The sequence below is a fragment of the Barbus barbus genome (assembly GCF_936440315.1).
Source record: "Barbus barbus genome assembly, chromosome: 4".
In the NCBI taxonomy this organism is placed as follows: domain Eukaryota; kingdom Metazoa; phylum Chordata; class Actinopteri; order Cypriniformes; family Cyprinidae; genus Barbus; species Barbus barbus.
The window spans coordinates 22,414,001-22,431,414 of record NC_136732.1 but is presented as its reverse complement, the minus strand read 5'-3'; the positions used below and the strand labels follow the sequence as shown (position 1 = coordinate 22,431,414).

At 36.7% G+C, this 17,414-nt stretch overlaps 4 protein-coding genes across 4 annotated transcripts in view; 2 read left to right on the top strand and 2 right to left on the bottom strand.

The window, feature by feature from the left end:
• LOC306869049 (intercellular adhesion molecule 1-like) overlaps nucleotides 1-2,683 on the top strand; it is a 33,469-nt gene extending 30,786 nt beyond the window's left edge. Inside the window, exon 7 of the mRNA XM_079415625.1 lies at nucleotides 128-2,683. Coding sequence (XP_079271751.1) covers nucleotides 128-348 — 221 coding nt within the window. The 3' untranslated portion in view covers nucleotides 349-2,683. The remainder of the gene's footprint in view (nucleotides 1-127) is intronic.
• LOC306869044 (vascular cell adhesion protein 1-like) overlaps nucleotides 1-17,414 on the bottom strand; it is a 709,597-nt gene that overhangs the window by 219,854 nt on the left and 472,329 nt on the right. The window lies entirely within an intron of this gene.
• Nucleotides 2,446-8,525, top strand: LOC306869057 (intercellular adhesion molecule 1-like). Its single transcript, XM_079415641.1, has 5 exons — nucleotides 2,446-2,683; nucleotides 3,739-4,011; nucleotides 4,118-4,447; nucleotides 4,706-4,939; nucleotides 6,238-8,525. Exons 1-5 carry the CDS (start codon nucleotides 2,620-2,622, stop codon nucleotides 6,345-6,347), a joined length of 1,011 nt encoding a protein of 336 aa, XP_079271767.1. The 5' UTR covers nucleotides 2,446-2,619; the 3' UTR covers nucleotides 6,348-8,525.
• Nucleotides 12,708-17,396, bottom strand: LOC306869063 (UBA-like domain-containing protein 1). Its single transcript, XM_079415647.1, has 3 exons — nucleotides 17,174-17,396; nucleotides 16,804-16,857; nucleotides 12,708-14,132 (listed from the first exon to the last, which is right to left on the bottom strand). Exons 1-3 carry the CDS (start codon nucleotides 17,279-17,281, stop codon nucleotides 13,836-13,838), a joined length of 459 nt encoding a protein of 152 aa, XP_079271773.1. The 5' UTR covers nucleotides 17,282-17,396; the 3' UTR covers nucleotides 12,708-13,835.

The following is a 17,414-nucleotide window of genomic DNA, read 5'->3' as shown; positions in this document are numbered from 1 at the left end:
AATCATTTTATTTTGCTTGTTTGCTTCTGATATGGAAAATCATGAAGTATTGTTTTTTTTCTGCAATTTTAGCAGTGTTTTGTTTTTTTCCTGATCTTTTGGTGTGCTTTTATTTCTCTTGACACAGAGGATTACCTGCCCTTAATAGCAGGACTTATTGCAGTCATTGTGGCGTTCATCTCAGTCATCTTCATCTTCATCTACTCTATCTACTACAAAACAGCCAAGATGGGCCACTATAGCCTGAAGGATGCCAAGCCTAGTGCACAAAATGGAAACATAGCACAGAATGGCAAACACAACCCTATTCCTATGAAGAAACTCTCTCAGAGCAATATCCTTGCTTAGGTTACAAAAGCTCTGGGTTCGGCGTGTCTACCGAGTCCCAGTGTCCACAAAGGGATTTTTACACTGGAAGTCTCTAGCCCTCTACTTTTTGGCTAGTTTCTTCATGGCTTCATTATTTTTATTTTATGGGAGCACCTGTTCATTCACTCCACTCCTAGATCCAGTTTTTTATCAACTGTTAATTACATCACAAGATAAACTTTTTAGTTTTCAGCAATCTAATGAACCAGAAGAAAATATGTGACAGAACAGATGACAAAGAAATGCTGAATGATTTCAAATGAACGGACCTGATGTCTGCAGTGGACGTTTTCAGGAATCGACAATCTTAATATAAGTGAATGTTCATTAATCAACAAAGTTCGGGAGGAGCACATTCAGATAATCAACAAATTAAGCACAATAGTAAATATATATACAGCCAACTTCTGTTTCATGACAGATTTCAAGCATCCCTCCTCCACCCCAACACCTCACTACTAAATATTCCTATCCTAGCTTGGGATATGGGGGAGTTTTCTAGGAGCTTGCAGCCCTCCCTTCAGACAGCATGCCAAATAGGCATCCTGCTTGCTCAGTCTGATTATATGTAAGTGACTTGTGAAAGACACCATAATTGAGTGTTACTTCGTTCAAAAAAACAAAGTATTTGTTTGACGATTCTATTCCTTTGGTAAAAGCCACACTTTAGAGGGTGGAAATATAGCACACGGTGACTGAAGAAGTGAAAGCTTGGGTGCGAGGTTTCTCATGCTGAACCTGTGGGAAAATACTTGGATGAATTTCTGAAAATTCTCTCAGGCCTCATAGTGATGCTCAACATAAAATAAGTGTGCCAGTTTTATGGCTCAAGCTGTATAATGATGTTAAGAGCATAGATTAACCAAAAACGACAGTTCTGTCATCATTTACTCACCCTCATGTTGTTCTAAAGGCTTTTTAAAAAATCATCATAAAGGTAGCCCATATAACTGTTCTAAAGCAATATGGATGTTTGTTTTGAGTTTGATATGTGTGATTACTATCAATTGCTGTTGTATGGAAAAGGATTGTGTAAAGATTATTAAAAAAAAATCGCCTTTTCAGTTCCACTAAACACTTAAGTTTGGGACGACACAAGGATGAAAAAAAATGATGGCAGAATTTCCATCTTTTTTATTTTGTCACTGAATCTCTATGCGTTTAATTTCTATATGAATGTAATCTCACCCATACTCTGGTGGGTTTTAAATTTTGTTAATGGAATTTATACGATCTGTCCTTATAAGCACGTGACATTTGAATTTGTATAGAGAACATTTTAGGAAACATGAATTTGTTTAAAAAAATCTATAATAAAATAAATATTCTTTTCACAGAATCATTTTCAATCTTCTGCAAAAAATATGGCTATTGAACAGAAGTAGGTTAAATACAGATCTGTTGTGTATAACAACTGCATAATTAATAACAACTACGTTATTTTAATTTACCTCAGGTGCTTTTCTATTTGGTGTTTTATCATTTTAATTATTTTAATAGTTTTTTTATAACAGTAAATCGAGCAGGTATGTTGAAACAGATGCACCCTTGTTTCTCTTTCACAATTAGCATTTTTAATCTTGTTATATCTCAAATAATTAGCACACACACACACACACACATTATGGCCAGTGTTGATGATATTCTTAGGTAGAATAAACATAATCGGGCGCTTTGCTGCACAGCAGGGACGATGCATCGACTGTTCCAACATGGAGATATTTATTTCGATTAAATAACTTTCTGGAGTGCTAACCAAACAGTCAATTTTCAACACTGTCCTGTTTAAAGAACCAATTTAAACCAGCCCAAGCTTCAAGCCTGGCTGTAGCTGGTTTAGCATGGTTTTAGAGGGATTTTGACCACTGGGAGACCAGCTGACCACCCAACAGGCTGGTTTTACCTGTTTTTTTTTTTTGTTTGTTTGTTTCTTCAGTAGGTGAAAATGTCGTATTCTGTCGGTAAGAAGGTTTGTATCCCTTTAATAATGCGTGTGTTTAGGGAGTCTGAGATTTGAAACGGTTTAGCCACAGGATTAACTTCCCTCAGAAACATGTTTGTGCCTGTAGGTTCTTCAGTGTGAACTGCCGATAGGCGCTTGTGTTGGAAACCATATCCACTCGTGATTTGGGTGGGGTTTCGCTGGAGGAGCCACTGGACAGTCACTAATCTGAAAGCAGAGGCAGAAACGACCCATTTGTTTATTCGCACGCCTTTGTCTAATCTACGGTACCCTCAAACACTTACAATATGCAGCAATGTTTTTGTGGACTTGTCTATCTATCGGCAGTTTTAGCGTTTGCGACTCTCACAGGTTTGTATTAACTTATTTCCCTTTTATTCTTTCGATACATGAAGCGAAACCAATAATTAACTACTAACATACGACCTTGAATGTGTTTTAAACATTTACTTTCATGTGAGTCATTCCGAGCGTCGTTGACCTCTATTGTCTCTGCGTTAAAATGTTGACATATTTGAGTTAATTTATTACTAAAGAGAGTCACGTTTCTATCTACAGTAGCGCTTGTAATATTACCTGTGCTTGAGTAGCCAACTCAATATTTGTAGTGCTGGCAAACTCTTCAACAGTTCCTGTAAACTTTGGATTTGTATAGATATGTCCTTTAAACAGATAGGAAAGTTAGTAGTTATAGGTATTCACGGGGTTAGTCCTGACAAACTTTAATAAGCGACAAAAAAACAAACAATTGCCTGTCCGAGAGAAACCGATAATGATTATGTTAGCATAATAAAAAACAGGGTTGACACAAGCTGTGGAAACGATTAAAAAAGTAAATACATTTGTCTTCTAAATGATCAATAAAATGATTATTTCCGGTGGCAACATGTTCTTGATTGCTAAAACAGAAAGGAAAGGTTGAGAAGGCGGGGCCAGGACAGGACAAAATGCATACTTATGGAGAAATAAAATGAAAATTGGAAATAAATGTACTGGAGTTTTCTTTGACGTCTTTAGAAAAGATAATAGCACATGGTAAAAGGTTATGCCCTCACTGTGTGAGGGACATGCTTTAGAATAACCCTGCTGTGTCAGTAAATTTCTTAGTTTAATTTCCCAGATGGTAAGAATGGATGAGCCTCTTTGTTTTAAAAGAGTCATGAGCCATCATAGACCGACCTTCTACAATAGCCAAAAACATGATTTTTTTTTTTTGTTTGTTTGCAGTTTGTATTTCTTGTTTGATGCAGTTGGTCAATGAACTCAATAAAATACTAAATCCTCACCATGAATCTAGACTGGTCATTTTATTGCAAGTCTTAATATGTGATAATTGGTTATCTGTGTTCAGTCTGCAGGTAAACAATACCTATATGCAATTCTGTGTTCTTCAATGTGTTTAACAGGTACACAAGCTGAATGTCCTCTTCAGTTCAACCCACAGAGAGTTGTTGTGAGGTACGGCGGTTCTGTTGCAGTTACCTGTAACACTTCAGTCCTGCATCAAGGGATGGGATGGGAAGCCAGTGAGGGAGCAGTGCCCAAGAACACAAACCAGAATCTGATCACATGGAGAGTGTCAGAACTGACAGAATGGGACATAAAGCCATACTGCTACATAAACTATAAAATAGGCGATAAGGATCAGTGTCTTGTAGAGCTCCCAGTCACTGTTTACAGTGAGTTTCTCTGTTACTGATATTTTTTTTCTTTTCATTCTGAGAACTATCTAATAAATGTAATTCATCACAGCAGATTTCAGAGTGTGTAAGTCTTCCTCCACAGAGACTCCAGACAATGTGTCCATCAGCACTGTGGATCACAGAGGACCAATGATGGAGGGAAAGCAGTATAAGCTCCAGTGTGACGTTCACAATGTGGCTCCTGTTCAGTATCTCACAGTCAAATGGTACAGAGGACAGACTCTGCTGGATCAAACCACCTTCACTGACACTAGTGAGACTCCAGTGAATGAAACTGTCACACTCCTGATCCGTCCAGACAGAGCTGATGATGGAGCTCAATACTGGTGTGAAGCAGAGCTGGATCTGGGAGCAGACGGACCTCAACCTCCTCCTACAAATTCATCAAATCCTCTTAATGTTGAAGTACACTGTAAGTTTATTATTGCTAAGCTACCCATATATTTCAGTTGATATTTCTGAATGGCCTTTTAGTGAAGGATGTGCAACTGTCCTATTTCATCACACGCAGATCTCCATGTTAATTGAAATTATTTGATCAAATATTACATATGAATTGAATGAACATAGATAAAAAGGTTTCAGCTGTACAGTATTTTTAGTGATCTGTTAATAACAGCTGCTCATCATGATGCTGTTGTTCTGAGAAATGTATCTCTGTCCTCCTCAGATAAACCACTACACTCCAGTTCAACAGAGATCATCATAAAAGACGATGAGGCTACACTAGATTGTAGAGTGAAGGCAAACCCGGCTCCTACATACACATGGCACTCAGATCATCTGGAAGAGAAGATCAGCTCCTCGGTGCTCAAGTCCTCCACACTCAGTCCAGGAAACTACACGTGCACCGCCACAAACGCTCTGGGAAGAGACAGCAAAGTGTTCATCGTCAAATCTACAGGTCAGTTTTAATCAAAACATTAATCTGACACTTTGCCTCACTGTTTCTCTCAGTTTGAAATTTGATTTAGTGTTTTTTACATCCTTATAGTCTGTTCACACAGAATGTGGTTTTACATTCCACTTCGCTACTTTTCCATGTTTTTATATGTAAATGTGAGCTTTTGAAGCATCTCGCATGACATGGTGTTCAGAAACGCGGCGCATAACTTAAAAAAATCACATCTCAAGACCTTGCGTTTCTTCCCATTCCACTGCCCACATCTTGCATTGTTCAAAGCAAAAACGTGTTCTGTGTTCAATATAGTTCTGCAGTGATGACATATTTTTGTAGGCCAACTCAGAAGGTATCATTACCCTGGTTCCCTTGAGAAAAACACTATAGGATTTTTTCTTATGGTTTTTGGATTATTGCAGAAAATAAGCTCTGTGACCAACAAAATTTTATGATACTTTCACATCTTGTTCATCATGATAACCTTAACAAATGAAAATAACTTTATGAAGCTTAAATATAATTGACTTTTAATTCTAACTTTTAATTAACGAGTTTTAGTCTCTTTATAAAACATTTTCCCTGAAAGTCTGAGTTAAAATAGTGCGCAAGAGTGCGATTATAAACACAATGAGGCTATAAAAGTGGGTAGCAACCACCCTTTTCAAGACAAATAGAAGGTTTAAAAATCACAAGGGCTTATTACACTAATGTTCTATGTTGTAGAATAACATGAATATAAAACATGAACAGAAATATCTTGAATATAAACATGAATATATTTTGAGCTTGTGTTAAACACAAATCTTTTTTCAGGCAATTAACCAAAAAGCCATTGACGTCTGGACAACTGAACTAGAAGTGCTAACCTAGTTGTTTTTGGCCTAAAACATTGTCATCCCTGCAGCACTCCATAACAATGACTTCTGATACAGGGTAGTGTCTATTCCATTTGAGATGACAATCCTGAAAATGAGAAAGGAAACATGCATGTGTTTGTGACATTTAGCTTATTTATACAAGTCGATTATCTTAAACTCACCGTACTGACTTATCCCAAAGTTCATTGTTTATCTACAGGGTGTTTTTGTGGTCTTGAATAAGCTTCGCATTTGCATTTAATGATTAATCAGGCACTTTTATGCAAAATGAGGAATAGTGCCTCAATGGTCTCTTGTAGTCTCCCGTACACTGGTGCTGTGTTCCCGCCAGTGTGTGTGTGTGTTATACAATCAACAGAGTCACGCTTCTGTTGCTGATTGTTTCATCTGTTTGTAAAATCATTATTGTCTTTTCTCCTACAGGCAGAACCACATTCTGGGCTATTGTTTTATCCGGCGTGGCGGTGGCAGTGGTGTTAATCTTCTCTTATTTGATATTGAAGTTTAAGTTTTCCAATAATTCTGTCATTTGATGGACAAGAGATAACCTCAAAGTGGGACACTCTCCTCAGGGAGATCATAAAAAAACTTGATTATTATGGGTTATTTTTAAAGGAATAGTTCACCCTCAGGCCATCCAAGATGTAGATGAATTTGTTTCTTCATCAAAACAGATTGGACAATGGATCCTCTGCAGTGAATGGCTGCCGTCAGAACGAGAGTCCAAACAGCTGATAAAAACCTCACAATAATCCAGTCCATCTATTAATCTTTTTTTAATCCATCTATTAAGTCTTTTTGCATCTTTAATGCTTTTAACTCTAAACCATCGCTGCTGGCCAAAATATATATTAAAGGAGTAGTTCACCCAAAAATGAAAATTAGTCCATGTTTTACTCACCCTCAAAGCATCCTAGGTGTATATGACTTTCTTCTTTCAGACGAATCCAATCTGAGTAATATTCAAAATTGTCCTGGCTCTTATAAGCTCTCATTGCAGTCGGCAGGTGTTTCTGTTACACAGTCCAAAACACGTAAAATAAAGCACACAAATCCTTAAAAACCATGCCTCCTGTAGCGAATCCAAGCGTTTTGGTAAAAAAAAAAAAAAAACTTTTATTAATAGAGTCCATAATCTATAACAACACTTCCTCCAGTGAAAAAGTCTGTCTGCTGTTGTTATCTCACATTCAAAATGCACCAACATATTTGTTTAGAACCATTTTGAACTGTTTTCACTTGCAAAGCAGCTTTTTATTACTGGGTGAACTATTCCTTTAATGAACTGACGTGATTTTGCATGGCTTGGGGTGTTGCAGTACTGGGAACTGTTACAGCACTTTTTTTTTAAATCACCATATTCAACTTGAAATTAGATTTATTTTTATGTGTGCTACTAATTGTTCTGGTCCTGATTATGATTCTCATAATTGTCATTAAATATAACCACTTTTTTTGTGGAAATCCCATAACTGTACAACACTACATTATTTTCCTTTAATTTTGAAAAGCTATTCATACCTTTTTTGTATTTTCATTGGTGTCTATGTTAATTAGGTACTGAGTATGTACTGTAATATTGTTTTTTTACAGAAATTAATGTCATATTGCATTACATGCACATGTAATAACAACAACATTAATGTTTAATTTGTTTGTTTTTTTCCTTACAAATTGTACTGTCCTAAATGTAAAGCTTCACTTACATTTTCACCCATTAACTGCTTTATCCATCCACCATAGTTTTATACCTAAAGTGAATTTATTTGTTATACACCCTCACATTATTTGTATACTGAGGTTGGGACATTTTTGATCAATAAGCTTTTTACTATTAAATGTACGGAATGTTTTTCTATGGATTTTGATAAAATATAAGGCTTGATAAAAAAAAAAAAAATTTTGTGGTGCATAAGCGATCAAGAGCATGTTATGAACGCTTCAAATATGCTGTTTGTTTCAACTAACCCTAACTGTAACCTTAACTAACTAATAAGTGCTAGCCAAATTAACCTAGTAACTGCAGGCTAATGCATTAACATTAACAAGAATCCAGTTGTTGAGAGTGGAGAAGATAAAACAAAGATTGCTGAACTGAGAAAATGAATATTGATGTCAGTAGTCGACAACTTTCATCACAAAGACTGCACAGAATCTCCATAATGCTGATGAAATAAAAGGAAAAATTGTTACCTCAAATAATAGTAGGTACTAATCAAGGGTGTTATACATCCTTCATTGGGGTCTTCATATGTGTTCAAGTGTATAAAAAATTCCTTTTCAATACTGAAAGTTGTGTTTATTTCCTTTTCTCCTTTCCACTTCAGCTAATGGCACGATGAGGTCAGTGGAAAAGCAATGATCACATGCTTATTTTTCAATTCCTCATAGCTATGGTACTTTGAATGGTACTGACGTTGTTGATTGAAGCTTCACAGTGTTGGTAACACTTCACAATATGGTTTTGAACACTACCAACAAGTGAACGCAAAAGCCATAACATGACAATGGTAAAAAGTATGGGACCTTACTGTAAAGTGTTATCGACATTTTTCATACTCTGACTACTTTATCACGTCTGAATGTCTTTGAATAATGTGGAAGGACACACAAGTTCTAGTATAAGTCTGTGTTTCTTCCTCTGAATGTATGGTAGCATTGCTTTTTCATGCTTGTTTTTGTTTATTATTTTATTAATACAGGATTTGTTCAAAAACCTTTGCCTCAAATATCCTTTTTTCTTTCTTCTTTGTCAGAAAAAATAGTATCTGCATGACTATGACAACTATCACGTCTTCATTGAAATTCTTTGTCCAGACGAGGTTTTGCTAATCATTTGTTAGTCATTTTGTACAATGCAAGCACAAATTGCTTAATTTCTACTTAAATGAGATCATTTGAATTGCTCAAATGGTATCTGGCTCTACCTTATTTAGCACATGGAGAGCTACCCTCAGAAAAACACATTGAAACTATGACTTATTTGTCAAATGAGCTGTCTTTTGTGTAGGCCTGTGTTTTACACAGTGACCTGAACTGGTTTTACTGCCAAAAATATGTGCAAGGATAGAGTGTTGCTGTAGCAACTTCTCTACAGGGACGAGTTTAGAGCAGCAGGACTGACTGAAAACTCAACCAGAGACTAATAAACACGTCTCACACCAAAGTAAAAATGGCATTTATTTAACAGTATAAGAGTGAGCTGACTGGATTCAAGTGCACAATTTCTCGAAATAGGAAAGTCTAAGACAAACAAAAAATACATTACACAGGAAATAAATGTGACTCAGCAAAAAGCCCCATGAATCATAGCATTCAACATCCACTACCTCACATTCAAGACTGCACATGTTCACGTTAATAGACTAAGTTTGAATACAAATGAATATATGTCTGAGCTATGCCCGCTAGCTAAACTGTGCAGTGATTAACTAGGATATATGTGACCTGAGAACAAGCAGGATCATGGCAGAAACTTGAAACCACGAACACTTTCACAATAAGGCCAGACTTTGTCCTTCCCACTCAGGGAAGAGTATTTGACTAACTTTACATAAAAATACACATGGACTTCCGCTGACGCTTTTAATTGAAATATAACGTTGATAATGTTGCAGATAAGCAATCATGTTTATAGAATGTTGTGACATAAAACGATTGGTCCAAGATGAGATAAAATGAGTAACAGAGGGATCAAATACAACTAAATGTATTGTACTGTGTTGAGGTCGTTGATTTTTTTGCAGACTAGCAATGAGCAAATTATGTCCATTGCTGTGACATCTTTGTATTTTATTATTATCTTTATATATTTTAAATGCCCTGCCCATAATTTATTTAGGCTATTAAACGTTTAATATACCAACGAACAAGAATCCAACAGCCTACCTCATTACTCCTCAAGTAATTCAGTCTCTAAGTCTCCAAAGTTTGCTGACGGGTCTTGAAAGAGAGTTTCATGTAACATTCAAAAATAAAACACAGAAAACGCAAAAACAAACACTTTGCGACCTCTACTGGTCACGAGTGGAAATTCATTGGTCCACAGAATAGCATAAACAAACTGTTTTATTATATTATGTTTGTTATTTATTTATTTTTATTTACTTATTTTTATTTAATTTATTTATTTTATTTTATTTGGGGGGGGGTTACACAGTGTGTCATTGTGTACTTGAATCATGTTTGTTTTAATTTTTGTGCTCATAGCCTATTAATTTGCCTTGTTAACTCTCTCCTGGATTTGATACCAGTCAGGAGAAATAGATTTCATAAGCCCCAATCAAGTATCATCAAAATAATATATTTGTTTAAAAAGTTTTTATATATGCATTCATTATTTGGTTGTTTTGTTTAAATCTTGTTTTATGTTTCTGCTTCATAGATGACCTTGACTCACATTTTGATCTCACATCAGTCACACAGCTGCCAGTCAAACATTTCCTGTTTTCTATAGTGCCCTATAATTATGACAAGAGAGCACTGTCCAAAAAAGAAACTGGAATACTGCATTGTTTTCTCTCAGACAAGTTTGAAAACATGCAAGAATTAAAAACTAAGCTTCTGCTAGATATATATTTTGATTTCATACAAAATTTGAAAATAGTATTTTCTATAGTGCTGTGCTTTTTTCATAGCAATAAACTTTAACTTCTTAGTTTTTTTTTCACTTCAGCAATAATCTGCCAAGTGCCTTCTTTAAAAAAAGACAGACTTAAGCGCCAAAACATTCAAGTTTTATAACAGCTGAAGTTGGAAATTACTTTTTTGTGTATGTTTAAAAAGTGGTAATAAATTTATTATAACCACATAAATATAATTTAGGATCATATTAATATTAATTAAAAACATATTACATTCAGTTCTATATTTCTTCCTGCAGAGGAAGAGACAGTAGTAATCTTATATTGTTTTTTATGCCAATAATTGAATGAACACAGGAACGGACTGAGAGCGAAACAGAGATATAGTACTGAAAGTGTGGTGCTGAGGTTTGTGGTTTGGCTTATCAATACCCTTGCTCTGTATAATGCTCGACCAGCCTGCAGCAGTCCTCCACTCATACCTCTGACTGTGTGTATATACACTCACAAACACACACAGCCAAGTGACAGAAATAGCAGATGGTCTTCACCCTGCTGAGATTAAACAGCTGGTCTCACATAAGATGCATGCTTCACCCTTCATCTCAGTTGTGTTCATGTGAGTAAGGCAAATACAGTGACTTTCAATGAAACTGACATCTTCTCTGCATGCATACGCATATATATGTGTGTTTGTGCATAATATATATATATATACACTCACCGGCCACTTTATTAGGTACACCTGTTCAATTGCTTGGTAACACAAATTGCTAATCAGCCAATCGCATGGCAACAACTCAATGCATTTAGGCATCTAGATGTGGTGAAGACGACTTGCTGAAGTTCAAACAGAGCATCAGAATGGGGAAGAAAGAGGATTTAAGTGACTTTGAACGTGGAATGGTTGTTGGTGCCAGACGGGCTGGTCTGAGTATTTCAAATATTGCTGATCTACTGGGATTTTCACGCACAACCATCTCTAGGGTTTACAGAGAATGGTCCGAAAAAGAGAAAATATCCAGTGAGCGGCAGTTGTGTGGACGAAAATGCCTTGTTGATGTCAGAGGTCAGAGGAGAATGGGCAGACTGATTAGAGATGATAGAAAGGCAACAGTAACTCAAATAAACAGTCGTTACAACCAAGGTATGCAGAATACCGTCTCTGAACGCACAACACGTCGAACCCTGAAGCAGATGGGCTACAGCAGCAGAAGACCACATCGGGGGCTGCTCCTGTCAGCCAAGAACAGGAAACAGAGGCTACAATTCGCACAGGCTCATCAAAATTGGACAACAGAAGATTGGAAAAACGTTGCCTGGTCTGATGAGTCTCGATTTCTGACATTCAGATGGTAGGGTCAGAATTTGGCGTAAAGAACATGAAAGCATGGATCCATCCTGCCTTGTCTCAACGGTTCAGGCTGGTGGTGGTGGGGTAATGGTGTGGGGGATATTTTCTTGGCACACTTTGGGCCCCTTAGTACCAATTGAGCATCGTTTAAACGCCACAGCCTACCTGAGTATTGTTGCTGACCATATCCATCTCTTTATGACTACAGTGTACCCATCTTCTGATGGCTACTTCCAGCAGGATAATGCACCATGTCACAAAGCTCAAATCATCTCAGACTGGTTTGTTGAACATGACAATGAGTTCACTTTACTCAAATGGCCTCCACAGTCACCAGATCTCAATCCAATAGAGCACCTTTGGGATGTGGTGGAACGGGAGATTCGCATTATGGATGTGCAGCCGACAAATCTGCAGCAACTGCGTGATGCTATCATGTCAATATGGACCAAAATCTCTGAGCAATGTTTCCAACACCTTGTTGAATCTATGCCACGAAGAATTAAGGCAGTTCTGAAGGAAAAAGGGGGTCCAACCCGGTACTAACAAGGCGTACCTAATAAAGTGGCCAATGAGTGTGTGTATATATATATATATATATGTACTAACTAACTTTTAAATATATCATACACCATCATATATCATACATAAAACAAACTCATAGTATTATAAAATTGTACATGTATATTGTAATAAATGTATATTTTAAGCTCAAATATATAAAAATGAGAGCTCAACATCAATGTAATTATGTTCAATGTATGGAACTTTAGCTTGATCAAAGGGTCCATGTAATCATTTACCATGGTATAACAGGATACAAAGGTCAGTTGTACATACATTGACACTAATTACACTGCAAGGAAAGCAGACGGGCAAAAAAAAAAAAAATCATGTAAATATTTTACAACACAAACAGAAAGTCCACCAAGCATTTTGCAAATATATATATATATATATATATATATATATATATATACACACAATATTTATTTAAAAACACAACAAATAGGAAATAATAACCATCACATAGTCCACAAATATTGTGGAGGCAGTGTGAACACAGTTACAGGGAGATGATTGGTGAAAAGAAATCAGAGGAATATATTCTTGCTCAATATATTTAAAAGTGAATAGAGAAAATAAATGTCCTCTAAGTGCTGAGCAGAACCAGAGAGTCCAATGTTCTGGGTATAAAACACTTCTTATACCACTATTTTAATATAAAATGCCAATTTAGTTAATTACAAAGTCATAAAGAAGTCGAAAATTACAAACCAGTTCAAAAGATCATGGCCTGGTTTCACAGACAGGGCTTAGACTAAGGCAGTATTAGGCCATAGTTCAATTATGGCATTTAAGTAATTTTTATAAACTTGCCTTGGAAAAAAACATTACTGGTGTCCATCTTGAGACAAAACAAAGGCATTGATATATTTTAAGATCAATCAGTGCAAGTTTTTTTCCAGTTGAAACAAGTCAGACATTTTAGTCTGGGACTAGTCTTAAACCTTGTCTGTGAAACCGGGGGCATGTGTTTTCTGCAGTAAACCTGTTGATTAAAGAGACAGTTCAGCCAAAAAAAAATCATTCTGTCATCATTTACTCACTCTCATGTCATTACAAACCTGTATGGCTTTCTTTCCTCTGTGGAACCTTAAAGAATATATTTTGAAGATGTATTTTGTCCATAAAATGAAAGTTAAAAGGTTCAAAATGACATGACGGTGAGTAACTATTAGATCCACTGCAGGTGTTTAGTACACAGTGCAAAATAGAGTATTCACCATTAGTTGAGAACTGATAATATTCAGTAACACATTCATTTGTCTGAGGTTTTCTGTGAATATGCTACATAATTACTCATTCTGTCCATCTTTTTTGGTTATCGCCAAAAGAAAAGCATTTTAAAATAGTCCCAGATCTCCTGTGACCTCAGAGAAGAGGCCACACGCTGTTCCACCAGCGTTCACTGCAACCCAGTGCTCTCGTCGCACTGTTTTACCTCCACAACTGCCGAAGTCTTCAAGAGGAAGGTCCATCCTCCTTTTCCTGCAAGGTGTGATGGCTAATTAAAGCAGTCTCTATCTCTCGGCCTCCATGATGATACTAGCATGCTCAGCGGAGGCTTGCTGAGTCACAGCTGCCGGCCAGCCTGGTGAGGGCGTTTGGGGCATGAGCTGACCTGGAGTCCATTGACCCTGGTGACCAGGGGTTGCCGGAGGGCTCATAGCCCAGTTGCTGTGAGGAACTGGTGACGTGGCCATAGAAGCGATGGGACTGCTGTTGCCGAAGCTCTCGGAGGCTTTAAGACGAGAGAACATGGCTAGGGCATCTGGGAAGTTGGGGGGTGTCGCTGGTGTGTTGGCAGGAGTGCACATCTGGAAACAAAGAGAGAACCGATGTAAAACTGGTACGGGTAATGGATTGTTTAACCCACAATTGTCAGTTTCATAAAGCAGATTTTTAAACCATGTCCACTGAATGGAGAGTTTGTAGAATTCCAGCAACAGAGTCACTTTCTGAAACAAGGAATTAAGGAAGTTCTTGAAATGTGTTAGTGACTGAGGTTATAGACCTTTGGACACAGAGGACATGATACAATAATGATTGGCCACCTCTCCTGAATAAACAACAGACTTGATGCACTGAGTCAAGTCAAGTCAAGTCACCTTACTTATATAGCGCTTTTTACAATGCAAATTGTGTCAAAGCACTGCACAATATCAAAAAAAGGAAAATAAAGTGTCAATAAGTTTGAATAGTGTCTTTGCAATAAGGTCGGCGATATCGCTGGAATGAAGCGTCCCCAACTAAGCAAGCCAGAGGCGACAGCGGCAAGGAACCAAAACTCCATCGGTGACAGAATGGAGAAAAAAAACCTTGGGAGAAACCAGGCTCAGTCAGGGGGCCAATTCTCCTCTGGCCAAACAAACCAGCAGTTCAGTTCCAAACTGCAGCAAGTCAGGTTGAATGGGCTCAGCTGGTTCCAGTGGTCTTTTCCGATGGCTGTCTAAGTGACACTGACACAAGTGTCACTATAGCAACATTCAGTCTTTTAGGGGCCAGCTTCAGGAAGATAATCAGTGGAAAACAACACCTATGACGTCTTTTGCGACATGTTGTGCGCCTGTTGTTAAAAACAAATCAAAACAAAAAGAATTTAAAGAATCCAAGACCCGTTTTTTATATACGGTTTATATACAGTATATTTATTTTATATAAGGTTGGTCAATCACAACACTGTAGTCAAATATTGTTTTGTAATGAATGCTAAACTGTATACATTATTACTTTTATTCAGCAAGGATGTGTTAAATTGATCCAAAGTGACAGTAAAATCACTTATAATGTTACAAAAGATTTCATCAAAGAGTCCTGAAAAAAATACATCTTGGCTTCCTCAAAATTATTAAGCAGCACAAGTGCTTTCAATGCTGTTAATAGTAAAAAATGTTTCTTGGGCATCAAATCAGTATATTATAATGATTTCTGAAGGATCATGTGACACTGAAGACTGGAGTAATGATGCTGAAAATTCAGCTTTGACCACAGGAATAAATAAAACTTGAAAATGTATTAACAGCCATTTTGAATTGTAATACAATTTTAAATATTACTGTTTTTACTGCATTGTGTTTCAATAATGCCTGGGTGAACATAAGTGACTTTCAAATGCATTTAAAATTTAATTTTACCAACATATTTATTGGCACTATAACTGATTCTCTCGGGCAACTGATTTCCTAAATACCTGGGCTAGTTTCTCATATCATCCTACAATAAAATAAAAATGATGAAATCATTTAAGTGCAAATTAATATTTCAAGTCAAGACCATTTATTTAGTAAATTGTTGATTGTTAAATCCATTTTAAGCAGTTATATAACTCAGCAGCCCTGAGGGCTTTCATAAATACTCACTAGGGTTTGGTTTAGTTTCTGTAGATGGTACACAGCCAAAAAGCACATTTGTCCATTGACAGTCATTCAAAAGAATCCATGTCTGATAAAATATTTTGTAAATGTGTAAATCACAAGTATATCATTATTTTCTATCCGTGGATCATGGATCAGCTGGTGGATATCAGCAATCAATTTTCATCAACTGCACCAAAAATCCCTCACACGCCCTGGGACATCCTTACTGTTTAACTACGACAATAATGAGACCTTGAAACTGAAAGCTGCATGTGTAAAGGCTATTCTTGAGAAGAGCTTAAACAATACTGTCATTCGAAAGAGTAACTTGTCTCTGCTTTCCAGTCACAAGTCACACACAGATCATTCATGCAGTATAAATCACCCGTCTTCTCTCACTCTCAGGGGCCCAAATATTTTAAGCAAATATAAACATGCCCATGTTGTCCAACAAAAATGACATCCCATAACATTACCTTGTGTCTCATTTTCACTTTAATCCATATCTGACCCCCCCTCCCCCTCCCCCTCATGTTCTTTGCTTAGATGTAGTGTAAGACACTGACAATATATACATAATTAGCAAAAACTAGTATGTGCATTTGTAAATGAGAAGCAAATGAGGTGCTTTCCAAGGGTTAACTAAATTTGATTCGCTTTGCATGTGACCGGTAGTATTACTACTTCTGAGCAATCCCAAACAAATTCCTTTCATTTCAAATATCTGCTAAAAAATTAAAAATGTGTTTTTAAGCCAGTTAGGTTTTGAACATGCTACAGTGTGTTCCTATCGTACCGGTCTCATTAATGTTTTAGTGCCGGTGTAAACAGCGCCGTCTCTCTTTTTCCTGGAATCGCCCTCCCCCACAACTTTGGACACGTTTGCAAAAACGCAAGTCGCACGAGTCCAGAAAGATTATTTAATCTTAAATATTAGCATATTTAATTAACTATCTACGGGAGACTATGTGCTTAAACGACAAAATTGCTCATTTTAAATGACATAAATGTAGCCTTGTCTAGAAACATGTCAGCCTGTGTTTATTTTTGTCTGACTCGTGGTTTCAACATGGCGGAAGTAATAATAACAGATATGAAAAACTATCAATAAACGACACAAAAGTATACTCACCATTTGATGACTGTATGGAATATTAGCCTCTTGGAAAAATGTACTGAGAGCAGTCTGCAACACCATAATAAAAGAGTTATAAGTAACACGTTAATTCATTAATACTCGAGGAAGTAAACAAATGTGTTTTGGAGGGCTTTGAACATTAAACATAACTTTATAGACTTTTTATTTCGCTGAAGCCCATATTTATCCCGTTTAAAATAATTTATTATGCATTTCAATGTCTTTTTTTTGATTGACTGCTGTCTGGTGCTTGTCTCGCATGAATATTAATTATGTGAATCTATTAATAAACTATAGTTAATCATAGTGATTTGTGCTGTGCCACAAGACTTTCAGTTTGATGTGTCCTAACAAACAAACATACCTCAAACTGCCAGTGTGAAGCTTGTAGAAGCTGCTTTGCTTGATCTGCTGCACATCCGGCTGTAAGAACAAACTGATTTATCATAACTTGATGCCTTAGCTCATCCATATTTAGTTAAGAAACCTGTGTGATTTCGTCAGTTCAGAGTTTCAGCTTGCAGTCTTTCAAAAACGCCGCACTGAAACATCAACTTGTCGACTGGAAAAAAAAAAAAATGTTGTGAGTTGAACCGTCCCACTTA

Coding starts and splice junctions, on each gene's coding strand:
- LOC306869057 (XM_079415641.1), top strand. CDS start 2,620: ATGCAGCAATGTTTTTGTGGACTTGTCTATCTATCGGCAGTTTTAGCG. Junction 2,684..3,738: donor AGCGTTTGCGACTCTCACAG/GTTTGTATTAAC, acceptor TGTGTTTAACAG/GTACACAAGCTGAATGTCCT. Junction 4,448..4,705: donor TCTTAATGTTGAAGTACACT/GTAAGTTTATTA, acceptor TGTCCTCCTCAG/ATAAACCACTACACTCCAGT.
- LOC306869063 (XM_079415647.1), bottom strand. CDS start 17,281: ATGGATGAGCTAAGGCATCAAGTTATGATAAATCAGTTTGTTCTTACA. Junction 16,858..17,173: donor CTTCACACTGGCAGTTTGAG/GTATGTTTGTTT, acceptor ATGGTGTTGCAG/ACTGCTCTCAGTACATTTTT. Junction 14,133..16,803: donor TTCCATACAGTCATCAAATG/GTGAGTATACTT, acceptor CTTTGTTTCCAG/ATGTGCACTCCTGCCAACAC.